The 15928-nt window shown below is 51.0% G+C and overlaps 7 protein-coding genes across 7 annotated transcripts; 3 read left to right on the top strand and 4 right to left on the bottom strand.

The window, feature by feature from the left end:
• Window positions 1-1342: 1342 nt before the first annotated feature.
• Window positions 1343-4266, top strand: N7468_003721 (putative ubiquitin-protein ligase (Asi3); the record flags this gene model as incomplete). Its single annotated transcript, XM_058473018.1, has 2 exons — window positions 1343-1795; window positions 1846-4266. The coding sequence occupies 2 exons, from the start codon at window positions 1343-1345 to the stop codon at window positions 4264-4266; spliced, it is 2874 nt and encodes a 957-aa protein (XP_058332021.1).
• A 397-nt stretch (window positions 4267-4663) lies between these two features.
• Window positions 4664-6626, bottom strand: N7468_003720 (NAD-dependent malic enzyme; the record flags this gene model as incomplete). The annotated part of the gene is made up of 6 exons (XM_058473017.1): window positions 4664-5363; window positions 5460-5726; window positions 5796-5929; window positions 5984-6112; window positions 6163-6363; window positions 6432-6626. Coding segments are annotated over 6 exons (1626 nt in total), but the record flags the coding sequence as incomplete, so codon positions are not given.
• Window positions 6627-7625: 999 nt separating this feature from the next.
• N7468_003719 (CFEM domain-containing protein) lies at window positions 7626-8459 on the bottom strand (the record flags this gene model as incomplete). The annotated part of the gene is made up of 3 exons (XM_058473016.1): window positions 7626-8125; window positions 8178-8316; window positions 8379-8459. The coding sequence occupies 3 exons, from the start codon at window positions 8457-8459 to the stop codon at window positions 7626-7628; spliced, it is 720 nt and encodes a 239-aa protein (XP_058332019.1).
• Window positions 8460-10186: 1727 nt separating this feature from the next.
• N7468_003718 (putative DNA polymerase delta subunit 4) lies at window positions 10187-10868 on the bottom strand (the record flags this gene model as incomplete). Its single annotated transcript, XM_058473015.1, has 3 exons — window positions 10187-10327; window positions 10397-10464; window positions 10520-10868. 3 exons carry the CDS (start codon window positions 10866-10868, stop codon window positions 10187-10189), a joined length of 558 nt encoding a protein of 185 aa, XP_058332018.1.
• A 959-nt stretch (window positions 10869-11827) lies between these two features.
• On the top strand, window positions 11828-13242 carry N7468_003717 (arrestin C-terminal domain-containing protein; the record flags this gene model as incomplete). The annotated part of the gene is made up of 3 exons (XM_058473014.1): window positions 11828-11905; window positions 12052-12936; window positions 13000-13242. 3 exons carry the CDS (start codon window positions 11828-11830, stop codon window positions 13240-13242), a joined length of 1206 nt encoding a protein of 401 aa, XP_058332017.1.
• Window positions 13243-13866: 624 nt separating this feature from the next.
• On the bottom strand, window positions 13867-14185 carry N7468_003716 (uncharacterized protein; the record flags this gene model as incomplete). Its single annotated transcript, XM_058473013.1, has 2 exons — window positions 13867-14049; window positions 14123-14185. 2 exons carry the CDS (start codon window positions 14183-14185, stop codon window positions 13867-13869), a joined length of 246 nt encoding a protein of 81 aa, XP_058332016.1.
• A 134-nt stretch (window positions 14186-14319) lies between these two features.
• Window positions 14320-15728, top strand: N7468_003715 (tRNA-splicing endonuclease subunit SEN54 family protein; the record flags this gene model as incomplete). The annotated part of the gene is made up of 3 exons (XM_058473012.1): window positions 14320-14429; window positions 14491-15227; window positions 15277-15728. 3 exons carry the CDS (start codon window positions 14320-14322, stop codon window positions 15726-15728), a joined length of 1299 nt encoding a protein of 432 aa, XP_058332015.1.
• Window positions 15729-15928: the final 200 nt, after the last annotated feature.

The following is a 15928-nucleotide window of genomic DNA, read 5'->3' as shown; positions in this document are numbered from 1 at the left end:
GGGAAGCCCCATTTGAGCGCGTCCCTTTCTACAATGGCCATTTTAGCAGCTTCCAGCTAGCTAGGCATACAAGGAACTGTTGGTTCCATGCTGATGGTGCTCCATAGTTCTGGCAGTCCAATTTGAAGCTATTTTCAGGGACCCGCTTACTATCAAGGATGAACGCATATCTTTTACGCCTGTACAGATGCAGGCTTTGAGACTAGATATGACAAACGTGTTAAGTAGTATGAACTTGAGTAGTGATCATACTTGGGCCGTTGAGACTATAGGGGATATCTTGGAAGCAGCGCCATGGTGTGTCACGGTCGATGGAAGGCTCACAGCTTGAACTGCAGTACTGGGAGGATTATGGGAAAGAAAGTTGATAACTGATCTTCAACACTATCCCATACTATATATTCAATACGCAATTTTGACAAGAATACCACCACTCTCGAAATTGTGACCCGGTGCGAGGGCTTACCACCACGCTTTGAAACATTTTAAAGCACTATTCTATACCGTTTCATTCAAACTATCCAGCAGACATGTTTTAGAGCCGATATTGCAAAACAAATCAAAAATTGGACATTCGTTTCGAATGGATGGGAGAAGTTCGCGCCCAATTGCAGAGACCTATTACATCGTGATCCAGTTCAGGAAGTCATCGCTCGTTTAGGTCCAAATAGTTTTAATCGGTAATGTATTCTCTGCCCGCAAGAATAATGGAAATTTGACAATCAATGGCTGAAGCCATTACTTGATCTAGGTCTCATTTGATATGATTCGAAGAATCACTAGCGCTCTCACCAAATTGGCCTTCAAAGTTTACTCAAATACCAGTAGAAAGTAGCATTGCCGAGCGATACTCCGCACCCGAGGTCTTGGGTATCATATCGCAGTAGGCTGGGGGGGCGGTCACAGGCAGACATGTGTGAAAATGATAGTCTGGGTATGCCATCTGTGCATATTTAAGCCTTGACGTCTCACTTCCCAAGGGACTGTGAGCCACTCAGCGATCATAATAAATTCATCGAAAGCATAATATACAAAGCATGTAATCCAAAGCATGTACTTTGTCCAGCTCGTGGCAGTGGATCCCGCGCGTGCTAAAGCGGTGTGGGGCAGACATTGCCGGAGCCCATTCCGTCTCCGCAACTTGGATGCTGCAAGTCCCCTCGTCCGCTTCTAGGAACTGGAATAGGTATGCTGTTTCTTTAGATCACACGAGATACCCAGTGCCCGTGGTATCCGACTGTGCGCACCTTTGCACTGCAGACTCCTCGGCTTCCCCGGGGCCTCAGGCATCCCGCGGGACCTTGAATCAAGTCATCGATAAGGCATCAACTGCGATCTCACCATGTCTGGCTTGCTGGACCCAACTGCCATGCCAACCCCGCCTTCCTCCATGCCATCCGTCAGTGGAAGTATCAATAGCACAGTCGCCACCGCGTCAAGCATCGCTCTCCTTCCCTCGCCACGCGATCTTATTCTGTTCCCGCTCCGCGCCCTGCACCATGCCGAAACATTCGCATTCAATACGGTTCCTCGGCAAATCGGTCGAATGGTTGGGATGGGAGATATAAACTTGAACCTGTGGCCAACACCGGCTGCGGCCATGACAGAAGGAGGGGCCGCAGTGGAGGCTATAGCCGCAGCTTCAGAAGCTGTCGCGGATACCCAAGGAGGGGTTGCTGAAGTGGCCGCTCAGGCAGACGGTTGGTACCTGACAGAATTCATGAACACAATGCGGAAAGTTGGTGGGTTCTTTGGGTATTTGACAAGCGTTTGGTCCATGGCTTGTCTGGTTGAAGTAAGATTTCCTCAAAGGCACAAGTAGAACGTGCTCCTGACACTTCATAGGCTCTAATCCTCAATCGCCTCACAATCTACGCATCTACACGGCGCCATCTCCGCCTTGGCTGGCAAGGCCGCCTAGCTCTCCGCATAGTTCCAATTGTTCTCTTCATATACCAGATCATGTCTCTCCTTCGAGGCATTCGGTGCCAGTCGTCGCCAGACTATGCCACCATGCGCTACGGAAGCCCAGGGAAAGTCATGATTTTCGATTATGCAAGTTCTGGTGGGCCTCTCTATCGGTTTGCCTCCAACTTGATGCCATGGGAATCGGATCAGCAGGCTTGCAGCGCAGTCAAGATGGCACGTGTCGCCACTACCCCCAATACTCCGAGTATTCCGTATGGCTCATTCTCCCTCTTGTGGCCTACATTCATGATCGTCTGCCTTAGCTACTTTGTCGAAACTCTTTCTTGCGCTTTGCAAGGCCGAAACGTGAAGACGGAGACGGGCATGACGATCTTTGAACATTCTCTTGCTTTCGCTGAAGCGGAATCCATGATTGGCAAGTCAATTGGTCTCGGCATGTTTGGTCTGCCAAAGAAGAACCCACTCAGTCAAGCGGAGACCACAAATGGCTCGACCTCGCCCCTTGAGCTACTCACGAGAGCACAAGTTCTGGAGCGGATGAATGTTACCCCCGAGCTGCTCCTGATCGTCCTCATATCGTGTTGCAACAGCTTAACGTCACACGCCCTGGAAATTTTCGGGAGCCAAAGTCGGTATCGCCTTGCTAACACTGCGGTTTGGGGACTCTGCTTCATGTTCGCTATGTGCTGGGGTTTAGACAACGGCCCACCCGTGAGCCTTGAAACGGGTGTCCTCAAATTCCCGACCGTCTGTATTGTCAGCTTCATCCCTCATTTGCTTGTTTTGCTCGGTATTATCACTTGCCTCGTCATATACGGGCTTGCTTTGACCATAACAGCATTCTCTCTTCAGTTCGAAGAGAATGTACAGCCTACCCTTCGCGAGAGATTCACCCTTGCTCATGAGAATATGCAAGGCTCAAACCAGATTCAAAATATTCGCATTAATAGACACGAAGATTTCTATACTTCATTGCTTCGAGTTGGATACGTTGCGTTGACCGCCGCAAGCGAAGCGGTTTTCTTGAATGAAGGAAAGGCGGTGATCGCGCGGCCACTGACATGGCTTGAGCAAGACCGAGTGGCCGAGATCGAAGCCACAAGACAGAGTGGCAGGGCCCATGCAGATCCGCATCGTCGGTCTGGCGATCATTCGCCCTTCGATTTAGCTAACTTTCTGAATTCAGAGTCTCAGGACAGCTCATCGGAATGGGAAACCGGATATAGTCGTGAGAGGAAGATGGAAAAGCCCAAAAAGGGATCCCAAACAACACAGTCACCAGATGAAATCGGAGGAGTGGGTGCAGCGCGGGCGTCTCTTCGATTGTGGCACGGTGTCACCTTCTTCCGTGCTATATTCTGGCTGATTCTGAAATGGCTCGCTTGCGGCCTCAGTCGAGTGCTAGACAGCATGGGCATTCGTTTCAAGCCCCAGTGGTTGAAGCGACTGGTCGGGTCTCGCAAGAACCGAGTCACGAGTCGGACTGTACACAATGACTTAGACTTTTTGGTCTTGAATGCCGATGGCCGGCTTGAAGTTCCTCAGAATCGGGACTTCGATGTTGAACTTGAGATTCGCAAGATGGAGTCTTTGATGAACGAGCATTCCAACTGGGCAGGCCCCGATGAGAACCGGCTCGATGAGCAACTGTACAAATGGTGGAAGCAAGGTGGTGCGTGGGGAAACCAAGACCACTCTTCCGACTACATCCCGCCCGCGGAGCTAGATAATGAAGACATAACAAGCGTTGTTTCTATGTCCACGAATGCTTCCGGGTCTGACTGGGAAGACTACGGATGGGAATCCCGCTCATCGGATGGTCGTCGGACGCCCACTCAGTCAGATCCGAATCCTGGATTGTCTCGTGAGAGCACACCGTCCCAAGAGCCCCTCATGGATCTTACCACATTAGCTCGTCTCCTGGATCCTCACGATAGAGAAAGTCGAGAAGAAGCCCGCATCCTGGCCGCTCACCTACGTCCCCAAGAAGGCGCCGGGCGAATCATCACTCGCAGCCAGTACAGGCAACAGCTCGAACGAGAGAGATCTCGTGTTCTCTTTTCTTCCCGGGTGCACAATCCTATCCCCTTGGAACCAGGCAGACCTAGGCGGAAGCCAACCGCCCAAGAGGAATCGGAAATTCTCGAAAGGCTCATTCTTGCTTGCCGCGCAGCAGTCCCTATCTCCTCCGACTCTGCCAGCTGGGAATCAGGTGCGATTGGCTTGGGCCCCAACGGGCCCCTTGCGTTGTCTGTCAGACCAGCCCACGATCAATCATTACTTGGCCATGCCGCTGCCTTTGCATTTGTGAAGACTGTCGCGTCAGCCTGGCTATGAACAACTTTGGCAGCTGCGTTACTTGCCGACAGAATGTTGGTGGATACATGCGCTTATGGGTTCCTTAGATCTGTCTCCTTCTTTTGCGCCTTGCACATTCTGTATCTTCTTTTCATGAATCCTTTTATTGAGGCTCGGTTCTATCGAGACCAGATCTCATCAACGACTAATTTGTAACATAGCTACATTCATCTCGATTTTCATAATCCAGGCCTGTCGAGTTTCATCTTACAATCACCTGCAAAGAAGTATCGATGAGTCAGGTCGGACTTGAATTGATGTCGATATGGAAAGATAGTGTAATTCGAACGCATTCATGCAATCTAACTCAAGCTCCAGGGCACTATGAACCTGCTGAAGGCAGAGTGAAAGCCTGAATGGAAACATGAAAACACGACTACTCAGGCTTCACCAAAGGCCGATAAACCGGCTCCCACATCTGCGCTCGAATCCACAGTTTCAGCTCCTTGAGGTCGGACGGTATACCATCCTCTTGCGCCAATCCTTCTTCTATCGAACACCTGATCACCGCAGCAGCGATATTGATGCTAATCTCTCGCACATCCTGTACGTCTGGTAGAAGGGAGGCGTTAGGGTCCTTCAACGCAGGCGACTCAGCTTTCAAAGCCTCACAGGCAGCGACTAGCATCTTCGTCGAGAGAAGGCGACTCCGCGAAAGGACAACTCCAAGTCCGATGCCCGGGAAACAGGTCGAATTGTTACACTCTGCGATCTCGTACTTCTGCCCGCCGTATTCGACCGGTGGGAAGGGACTTCCGGTTGCTACGAGGGCTCTGCCGGCGGTCCATTCGTAGATATCCTTCGGGACGGCTTCGTGGAGGCGAGTTGGATTGCTGAGTGGGAACACGATAGGTCGGTCGACGTGCTCTGCCATTTCTCGGAGGATTTGCTCTGTGAATGCTTTGGGCTTCGTCGATGTGCCAATCAATACGTGTGGTTGGACATGCTTGATGGTGGAGAAAAGATCGTGGTCCGCGCCTTCTGGCCACTCGTTATCGTCCCTTGCATATGGTGTTTGAGCGGGTGTTAGCTGAGTTCCCATTGATTTGAGGAGGATGCCTGGCTTGTCAATGCACCTGAATTGTCTGACGTTAGGTATTTGAAAATTTTTTTTTAAAGATTTTTTCCCCCTTCCTCTTTTTCTCAAATCTTCAGACCTGCATTAAACGTACCAAATTTGCTTGCAGGCTTGCTCTTTGGATATGTGTGTCTTCGAAGCAATTGTATCAGTCACCTGGTCTGCGATGCCGGTACCAGCGGTCCCAGAGCCAAAGATCACGACCCGCACATCTTCTAACTTGACTTTGCTGACATGTAGCGCCGCCATCATTGCAGCAAGCGTCACACACCCGGTGCCTTGGATATCGTCGTTGAAGCAGGGTATTTGATCTTGGTACTTTTCCAGGATTCTCTTCGCATTATTAAGACCAAAATCCTCACTATTATCATTAGCATTATTGCCCAAGATGCCGATAAGTTGCTGATAACTTCAATGGTCTTCTTCTTACAAGTGGATATAGGCATTGGGATAGTGCTGGCGGGCACTGTGGACGAACTTGTCCACGAATCGATCATACTCCGGCCCGCGCACTCGCTTTTGGCGCAGCCCCAAGTAGAGACCATCATTTAGCAGCTCTTCATTCTAGGTATATTGTCAGCTAAAGTTATATATGGTTTCGAGTCCCAGCAGCCTTACATCAGTCCCACAGTCGAGCGCAACAGGCAATTGTCTCGATGGATGAATGCCAGCGCAGAGAGTCGTGAGGACCAGTTTTGCGACAGAGATCAAGATAGCACCTACACCCTGATCACCTATTCCGAGAATCTAGTTCTGCGTTAAACAATTCGTCTGCGGAGCTGGACCGCTAAGCTTACTTCTTCTCCATCGCTCACAACGATGTAGTCAACCTCGTCGTTGGCAAAGTTCCGCAATGTTTCGTCAATCGCATCTTGGTCTTTGATACTCAAGAAGCAACCTTCTGGCTTTCTGAACAGCCTGGAATAGTTCTGAATGGCATCGCCCTCGGTGGGTGTGTAAATGATGCTGAACATCTCTTTGAGATGCGTTTGAATCAACTGAAGAGAAATCTTGGTTAGACAGATCGTTTATATCGGCTAGGATGAAGACTCGAATCTTGGACTACCTTGTAGTAGATCACATCATTTTGCGCTTTCATGCTAGCCAAGAATGTATTCTTGGAAAGGTCATTTGGCTGGCTGCAATACTGCTGGTAAGCACGCTGAACCTGTTCATCGAGCGACTGGATATTTGGTGGAAGAAGCCCTTGCAGCTTGAAGGCTGTTCGTTCATTCTGGGGGAATCCAGATCCTTTATTGAACTGCGAAAATTGTAGTAGCGTTGCGCCCTATGCGTGTAAGCATACTATCGTGTTGGGGATCACGGTATGAGAGGCGGCCCACTTCATAAGGACATTTCAATGGATGCAATATCGAGCGGGGTAGATCTTTGAACTTATTAGGGTCTGCCATTGTTTCGAAGCTTGCAGTTAACCAGAATCTTGGTCGCGGGGTCAGAAGGTGCGGGGTGGGGAGAGGCCTGTAGTAGTTCGGGGGGGGAGCCGCGCCAAAAGATAACGTCACTTGACTCTAAACTAGCTGCCTTTCAGCTTCCACAACCGCAGGCTGATGAGGTTCTGAACCCCTAGTCGCTAGCTATTGGTTTACACGAATTCAGAACATAGAGCTTATCAAAGATACTATTACGGCATGAGTATATGGTAGGGTACAATAATATAGAGTGTTGGTCAAGAGTCAAGTCAACGAAGATGCTACGTAGGATACTTACCATATATTCGTCAACATACGATATGATTTCAAGAGCCCTGGACAGATGTGTCCCAGCAAGACGGACGGATGTGGATTGTCCTTTTTCCTCCTAAGGAGAGGCCCCTTCGTCAGCCAGCACACCCCGAGCAATGTCCGACCCATTGAGATGAGGGTTACAGTCGCCGTCGACCGAGCGAGCGATGATATTCCGGATAGTGGTCTGTAGATATACGGCAGAATCGACTTGAGATAGCCAACACTGTGTAATGATTCGACCACACTCCCGGCTGAACCTACCGACTACGGACCAAGCCCTATATGTCCTGTCGACCTGGCCGCCTCTATCACCGCACATTGGCTCACTATGCAGGTTTTCCAGGCCGGTGGGAAAGCGAACTAAACATTGAGTTACAGGAAGCGGTTGGCGCTTCAACATAATTAATTGATGAATATTATGTCACAGTCCATGAACTGGATAAGAAGTGAAGGAAAGAAAAATTCTCCAGACCAAAAGCTGGCCATATGGAGCCATAGAACATAGCGGGATTGCCTCAAATGATGTAGGCAGCAACCGCCGCGGCAGCAGCTAGGCCAGCCATATTTCCTTTCAGAGGCTCCGCAGCATTGTAAGCAGAGGATGTTTTGGCACCAGGGCTACCAGAGGTGCCAGACACGCCATTTCCAGACGTACCACTACCACCGCTACCACCCGACCCACCAGAGCCGCCAGAGCTGCCACAACCACTGGAACCACCACCCGTGCAGGTCTTTGTTGGCAACGGGGTGGAAGACCAGCCTGGCTTAGAGCTTGAGCTAGGACCTGGGGTGGGCCTGGGGCCTACAGATGGCCACGTAGGTCCCGTGGAAAACGACCAAGTCTCAGAGCAAGATTCGCTGGAGCTCCCGGCGCTCGTCTCCGTAGTAGTGGGAGATGAAGTGCCTGTACCGGTCATGGTAGAAGTACCACTTGCCGATTCAGTGGTCTCAGGAGGGGGAAGGGAGATCGGATGGCTGACGGCGGAACATTGTGACACGACGACACTCGAAACACCTGGCCATGGACAGTTATTCTTTGTTCAATCCCAAGAAACTATTATACATACGGGCTTGATCGGAAAGGGCACAGGCTTTTTGCACACATGGGGTGATATCGTTCACCAACTGGGGCTTTTGACAGTGACAAGCAAAGTCAGTCAAGGAAGAACATCCATCTGAAGTCAGAGATGCCAAAAAGCAATCAAGCTGATAGGTTATGGTTAGATACAAGGCACTCTGAAAGGATTGGTGCTAAGGCTTATCCATACAGAACAGCTGGGGACGTCGGGAATCTGGGAATGAGCCACACCAGCGAGTAGGAGAGTGACCAGAGCGCGGTATAGAAACATGGCTGTGTCTGATCAAGAGTTATAGCTTGGAAGCGACAGGCAAATTATTTTTCAGTTCGATAAAAAAGAGTGTGGTCAAGAAGAACTTGGAGGGCGTTCGAACGGGGATGAAAGTATCCTTTATAGTATCCCGACAGAGCATAATGTGCCCTTGCATGATGCTTACACGGTCGTACTGCTAGCTGGTAATGTCACATGCATTCGCCTTCCAAAGGAGCCCAGGCCCCGTAGCAAAGGCTGTCGACGCTAAACCATCCCCGCCACGGACAGGGGACCCTGGATGCTGGTGAGTCTGAGATTACATTGGAGCCTTTAATCTCCACTCTTCTCAGCAAAAAAGTCAGATTAATATCATTTCAGTATCCCATGGGCGAACGAATTCTGCGCGATTGGGGCTTTCCACGAGGGCAGCTCAATAAGTGTCCATTAACCATATCAACAATGAACACACGCATTCTTGGTGCATATGTCACACCACAGGAAAGGATCCTCGAATTACAGCCCTAGCCGCTCATATTGCGACAGACTTGCTAATGAAGCTCATGAGATGTTTAGGGGAAGCGGCAATCTCCACAAATAAGCATCAACGTCGTACATACGCTACAGCATATGCAAGAACGCGCCACTAGCTCTGATAGGATATAATCAACTGATGGAGTACAGAGCTTCGAGTGCAATTTGAGGTCTGAGTTGCTTCAAAGTTTAGCGCAATCCTAGCTTGGAAGTATAGAATAACCCGTTACTACGGGCCATTTTGCCTCCGCAATCACTCTGGTTGCTTTGGGAATATGCCACTAGAGCGCAGCAACTGCACGACCAATCTAATTTGAATTGATTGCACACTAGCAGCGACTTGGAGGTTGGGCAGCCCGGGCATACAGCGAAGCACGAAATAGCGTAGTATTCATTAATCAAAAGATCCACACTCTGTTCGGTGGCACCCATAGACCGTCGAGGCTAATGTCACACAAAAGCTAAATATGAGAGTTCAACAGCTTCTTCCGCTATGTATGACCTGTGATATACTGTCGAGCGCAGAAGCGATGCCATGGATTATAACCGGCTTTCGACTTATTTTAGCATAAAGTTCCGCTGCAGCTGTCACGAATACTACCTTACCTATGCTATTGCTCACTTCCTTCATTATGGGAAGGAAGCGGGGTTTCCTACCTCTCGTCACTCAATTGAGTATCTTTGAAAAGGAGACTTCTAATCGAGGATGGGTTTGTCTCTCGAGATTGCTCACTAGGAGCTAGCTCATGATAGCTTCAACGCCGCCGGAAAACGACTCGTAGATAGCTTGGCCTTCGAGCAGGGGCAGTCCCGGCAACCGAGCACTAAGCAAGCCACCAGGGCCAGTGCTAATTTCTGTGCGGACTTTTCAAGTTCTTTCATATGCCTACTGGAGACTACGCTTTGGCCTATGGCCCCTCTAACCGACGAATTCATTGCCAACACCTCTCCTACTGAGACTGTGCCGAGGCCCTGATATATATTCACGTGCTTTGTGAACAGATGCAGACGAGCTCTAAAGTGTCTCGTTCGCTGACGCCAATTTGACCATCCCCCATGGTAGAACTTTTGGTTGTATAATAGACGAGACGTCCGGGAAGGTGTGCTGTGGTATCAATCTATTCCGATCAAGTTATTCGTGTATCATAGCTATTCATACAAGTCCAAGCACCAGGCCCTATGGAATTAATAGTCGTGTAATGGAGACTCTTGTCTCACGAGAGTAAGTAGTCAATATAGGCTCGCTCTTTCACATCCTCGCCTTTGAGGAGGACAGCGAGTACCTCGAGAGGGGGGTTGAGGTTCAACGCGTTCGCACGTCGCCAACGCTTGATTCGAGCAATACCTATGCAAGGCTACAACGAAGAGTCAGTATTGAACTCCCAGAAAGCAGGTTCTGCGTGGAGGAGCTTATAGCGACATACCCCATATTGACTAGAGAGATCGAAATTACGGAGAATTTTTTCTTCCAGACTGAGATCTTGCTGGTGGACTATAACAGACGTTAGGTAGGGGTGCAGTCATTTCCGGGCGTAGGCGGGAAATACCTCGTAAGGCTTTGCGGCCCTTCTCCACATCCTTCCAGTAGCGTTGGATATCTTTCAAGCTCAGATCCAGCGCTTTCTTGTCTTCTGCTGACAGGGGTTCCTGGTGCTCTGCGGCTGCCTGCTGTCGGACCGCTAGCTCAGCAACGTGGGGAGCGGAGGGGGCAGATGCAAGGATCTGCTGGGGCTCAGGAGTGCCAGAGGCAGATTTGTCTGACCGCGCGATCGAGGACTCTAGGTTCTTGGTCTTGCTGAGACTGGTCGGGCCGGTTGCAGGCTTCGTCACTCGGGACTGGGAGCCGAACGAGAGAGTGGACTGCGCCGGAGCAGCTCCACGGCGGCGAGGCGGCATGGTAGATGTGTGCAAGCGTACGTCTGGTGCTTCAGAGCAAGGGACCGGGACGTACGGGGACGATATCGTAGAAGGTGATGTCTGGGTATAGAGAGGTGTCGTTGGCGGAGAGTGGAGAGGCTCGTGTTGCACTGGCAACCGCCGGAACTGGACCAGATCATCCACGGTACGATTCCTTCAACCCCGCGGTGCCTGTTCTATGAAGCCTATTCATCCTTAACCTCGGAAGCTACGGAGTATACATGATCATTTAGCTCTCCTTCTTTCCTTCTTTAACGAAAAGGACGGCGGTGGAAAGGGTGCGATGAAAGGCTTGTACTTCCTCTCTGTGACATCATCGAGCCATTCGACCTGAACAAGGGAGAAATCTGCTTGGACAACTATAAAAACTCCTGATAGGAAGCAATACTAGTCTCCGTCGAAGGGGAATTGTATAGATAATGAAAAATAATGGACTATAGCCCACCAGCTTTGACCCCGCCGTCGGATTTAAACTCCGTGGCGTCCATAGCTTGCGACGTAGACGATCAAAGTACCTCCAGTCCGCAGAGAAGGGAAGGACCTTGTAGTGACCCCGGGAGTCAAAAGGATTTGCTGGACTATTCTGGAAACTGGAGCTGGAAGATTGCTGGTGATACTTTCAGTTGAGGAATTCCGATCTCGCTGGTGCAATCGCGGCTCAAGTCAGGTTCGACCGTAAATGGGGCTGGGGGTCACCCTTCGCACTTCTTGTCCATTCTCCCCCCACATGAGAAGCGCTAAAGCTACTCAGCTCCTCTCTGACTCCTCTAGATTTCACCAAACTTGCCATCCTTACGTCACTTCGGACAAAACCCCCCCCTGGTCACCCCCGTGATCACTTATGAGTTGTGCGACAGGGTCCCAAGCTTGCAGGTTCCCCACAACTTCATTGCGCCCCCTCCGCGTGTCCATGGTGGTGCGGGAGCTGCGCTATCGAGATGGCCGCCTTCGTGCGCGTTTCAGGTCCGGCGAATGGCAATTTCCTCCTAGGGTATCCAGGCATCTCTGCGACTATGGTGAGTCCCCTTTGCAGCTGGTTCTTATCTTGATCACCGCCCCTCGTGTTTATTCCTCCCCCTCCGCCGGCCTTCTATCTCGTTCCCCTGGACCGGCGGAGGGTTTGAACTCCAAGCCCACAGCCGTGCTGACTTGCTTCCTATAGCCCCGAGTGGAAGGTAAAGTCGAGATCAGGCCAATTTCTGGTATATCGGCCCCCGTCAATGTCTCCCTGGTCACCATTTCCCTCCTTCGGCGCGAAACCATCCACCCATCCGCAGATTCCGTGACCAAGAAGCGCCTGGCACCGCCGCGCAAGGAAGTGACCGATATTGTGGGCAAGGAGATGCTTTTGTTTCGATGTCCTGCCGGACGAGAATATGAAGAGGTCATCGCCATGGACCTGCCGTTTGTACTATTCATTCCATTCGGCCGTGGGGGCCGAGATGCCTCACGTCGAGTGCCGCCAGCGAGTCTCCAGCTGCCTAGCCGAACGGCCGAGACATATTACGAGATGGTCGTCATGGTACAGCAGGGGCACTCCGACCAACGAAAATACACCTTCCCCGTCCCTATCGCCCGCTATGACACCCTATCAACGTTTGGCATGTACAATCGCCCAGAGTCCGCCGAGCGTGTATCGGATCATCTTGTCACCTTAGCCATATCTCTTCCTCGGTGGTCTTACGGTCCATTAGACCCTGTGAGTGTTTATGTCAAGTTAACTCCAAATCAAGACTGGATGGGCAAGGCGCGCAAGGTGACTATCAATAAGATCACCATTGGGATCGACGAAGAGATCATCTTCAATCACGAGGGCGATGAGCCCACCCGCAAAGTGAAAACAATCGCAAAAAAGACCGATACTATCGGCGTCAAACTTCCTCAATCAGGCTACCTCACAAACTTGGGCTTGGTCTTCCCCGCAAAAGATCTACGAGACTCCGAAGGCATCTTACCACGCAGCCGGACCGCATTTCCAATGTACAGTGTCAGTGGGTTTACGACAACTGCTAGCTTATACAAGATTGAGTACTATCTCACCGTGCGGGTCAGATTTCCAAGAAGTGCTATCTCTCTGTCACCGTCGGCGGCTAACCCGAGTTCTCCATAGGCTCATTTAACTTCCGCACGAGATATCACGATTCGCCAGCCAATCGTCGTCTGCCCCCTCGATCACGCCGGTTGCAAAGAAGAAATGGAGGCGATCGAGCAAGCAGCACGGGACGCCACCCACGTAAACCCTGATAACCCCATGCTCCCACTACCATCGATTGTGCGGCCCAACGATCCTAATGCCCTCAGCTATATCGGAGTCGCAATGGTCGGCAACCAGAAAAAGCCCCTCATCGACTGAAATCATCCATAAGTCTGGCCGGACCGAAGCAGACTGGATACATTACTTACACAATCCTTCTCCGCGTGATTCCCTCGCCGGGAGCAAGACACCCGAGACACATGGGCTTCATAATCGACTGCGACAGAACCAACTGACATCCAAGTTGGCGGCAGCGATCGATGTTCTAGAGAGCCCTTCTGGGCTCGCCATATCAGTGTCATGTCTTACGATTGCATAGAGCCTGGAGTTTTGCATGGCATTCACGGAAGTCATTATTTGTTCATTTTCGCGGAGAGAGGGCATTGGAGAAGTTTTCTCCGTTTCTTTGGCGTTGCGACTTGTTTCGACCTGGAAGATACCTCGGTCTCTCTGTTCATTGTGCTTTACTACCGCCCGGCTGGAGGCCTTCTTTCCCTTGGTAACATTAAATGTTCTGAAAGCACATTGCCCATCTGGATGTGGAGATTTTAATTTCGAATCAATTGCAAAAACAACGAATAATCAATTGGAAGTGCGCAGAACGCCATGAATATCGCAGGTGAATATCTGCAGGTGAATATCGCAGGGAGTATGAGGCCCGTGGTAAACGCATTGTGTAAACAGCGATCGAGGGGTATCGAAATGATCAAAACGCAGTTGGGACTATATCGTTAAAAAGCCCATTGCAGTAGCCAGCATGTCACTGTCGACGAGTTCCTGATTTTGACTGCTCGCCTTCTTCTCTTCGATCTCCTTCAAGCAGTCCTTCAGAATCTCCATCACTACTTGGTATTGTGCGGAGGCGGCCCCAAAGGTGCTGAGGGCATTTTGTAGACTGTTAGAGATCTGCGAAGAAATAGTTACAACTAATCCCAGCGCAAATCTAAGATAAGAAGAAGCAAAACAAATTAAGAAACACAGTACCACCGACCTTGCGCAGGGTCTCATTATAGTCTGTAAGAGTGGCCGACTGCGAATCCATCGTCAACTGGAATGGACAAAGCAGGAAATCAAGCCGCGGAGAAAAGTGGGTGGTCTTATCGATAAGAACCGCCATCCGCGGAAATTTGAACTCTTTGAGTCAAAACGCATCTTCAACCTTATACCTCGCCCACAATGGAGGTCGACCAAGAATCCCTCCATGCCTCCAAGGCAGAGGCGACCCAGGTCGAGACCGACCTGAGTGACGAAACCCAAGATTTCCGCCTCCTGGAACGCCTGAGCCTGTATGTCGCGAAAGCTCAAGCTTCGATCCATAGATTCCATTGATACTGATTAGCGGCGTAGCTTGACCGACACCTCGTCTTCGAGCTTGCCCAAGCGAGGCGAGAAAGACTTCGAACCCAATCCAACTGTCTACCAAGCCGATATCCTCGCCGCTTCGCGCCAAGCGATGCACAATGCGCTCTCGCATCCGCGAATGCATCCGCCCAAGACCCACGCCCTCGGCTTCTATGCGCCCGATGGCCCCAAGCCTCCGCCTGGCGTGGAATTGGATCACAGAGGACATGGGGTCTCTTCCAACTGCTGTGTATGCGTCCCCAATCCGAAGGGCGTGGTTTTTAAGACGATTGGACAGGGAGATCGGTGGAATCGGATATGGCTCCTCCCAGAAGAGGCGCTCTATCTTCTCGAAAGAGGCAGCTTAGATATTCGGTGGCCCAGTTCGGCCGACGAGCATGTAGCAGGTGGTTCGGATCTGGAGAGCGACCTTTCAATTCCCATGAGCCTGCAAGCCGCTTATGCTTGTTTCCTTGGTCAGTCTGGGCTGACCCTCGAACGATACTCAGTCTACAGCAGCTTGAGGCGTCTGGGGTATGCTGTTGTCCGAGCATCGGGCTGGGATGATTCACCTGCGGCCAGGGCGCCCGATCGGCGGGTTGACGGCTACACGCAGCCTCAGCTCCGAGGCGCTGGGCTGGCGGGCATGTTCAGCATGCTTTTCAATTGGATGCATGATCCTAAGTCTACGGCGTCCACGGCGGCTGGTCCGCTCGTGGGTACTGGGATTCATCGCAACTATGGTGAGTTGGCTGCGTCTGAGTGGACCGAACTTTAGCTGACAGTCCACAGCACATATCTATCAGAAATTGGCTATCATACCGTGGTACGACCCTACTACTGTCCCGGACAGGGACCCATTGGACACAGACGCCCCGTTCCGAGTCGTTTTTCATATCTACAAACCTTCCACTGCGATCAAGAAGAGCGCGCTCCCACCTCCTGACTACCGCATCGCTGTGGTGAATACCCGCGAGCAGACCACCCTCCCAACCCTCTCTCAACTCGGCGCGCTGCTGGAAAGTACGCCTCTTGATCCACCGAAAGGTGAGAAGATGGATCGAATCCTCTCCCTGCGTCTTCGCCAGGGGTACCGCAATGTCATCTTGGCGGTTGTGGACCAGGGCGTTGCCAGCTACCTCAGAATCTCCGACGTCGCGTTTGGGAAAGAGAAGATCTACCAAAACAAAGGCCCACCGTCAGGATCCAAGAATCAGAAGAATTTCAAGAGCAAAAAGCGGTGATCTACAACATGTCAGGTTTGGGTTGAACTAATTCTTCCCTCACACGCCGAACCGACTAACGTCGGAAACGAGCTCCATCGTGGCGGCCCTTTTCACCGCGAGATCTGTGCTGCATCTCGGCTCCTGAATGCATGGAATAGGCCCAAGAGCCTCGAATGGCGACTCAGCTCAGAGAATGGAATACCTACGGGTAAAAGGTA

The sequence above is a fragment of the Penicillium chermesinum genome, assembly GCF_028974085.1.
Source record: "Penicillium chermesinum strain IBT 19713 chromosome Unknown utg000003l:1.0-5111272.0:1.0-5115320.0, whole genome shotgun sequence".
NCBI lineage: Eukaryota > Fungi > Ascomycota > Eurotiomycetes > Eurotiales > Aspergillaceae > Penicillium > Penicillium chermesinum.
The sequence above is the reverse complement of the archived record's forward strand: the minus strand, read 5'-3'. Positions and strand labels throughout refer to the sequence as shown.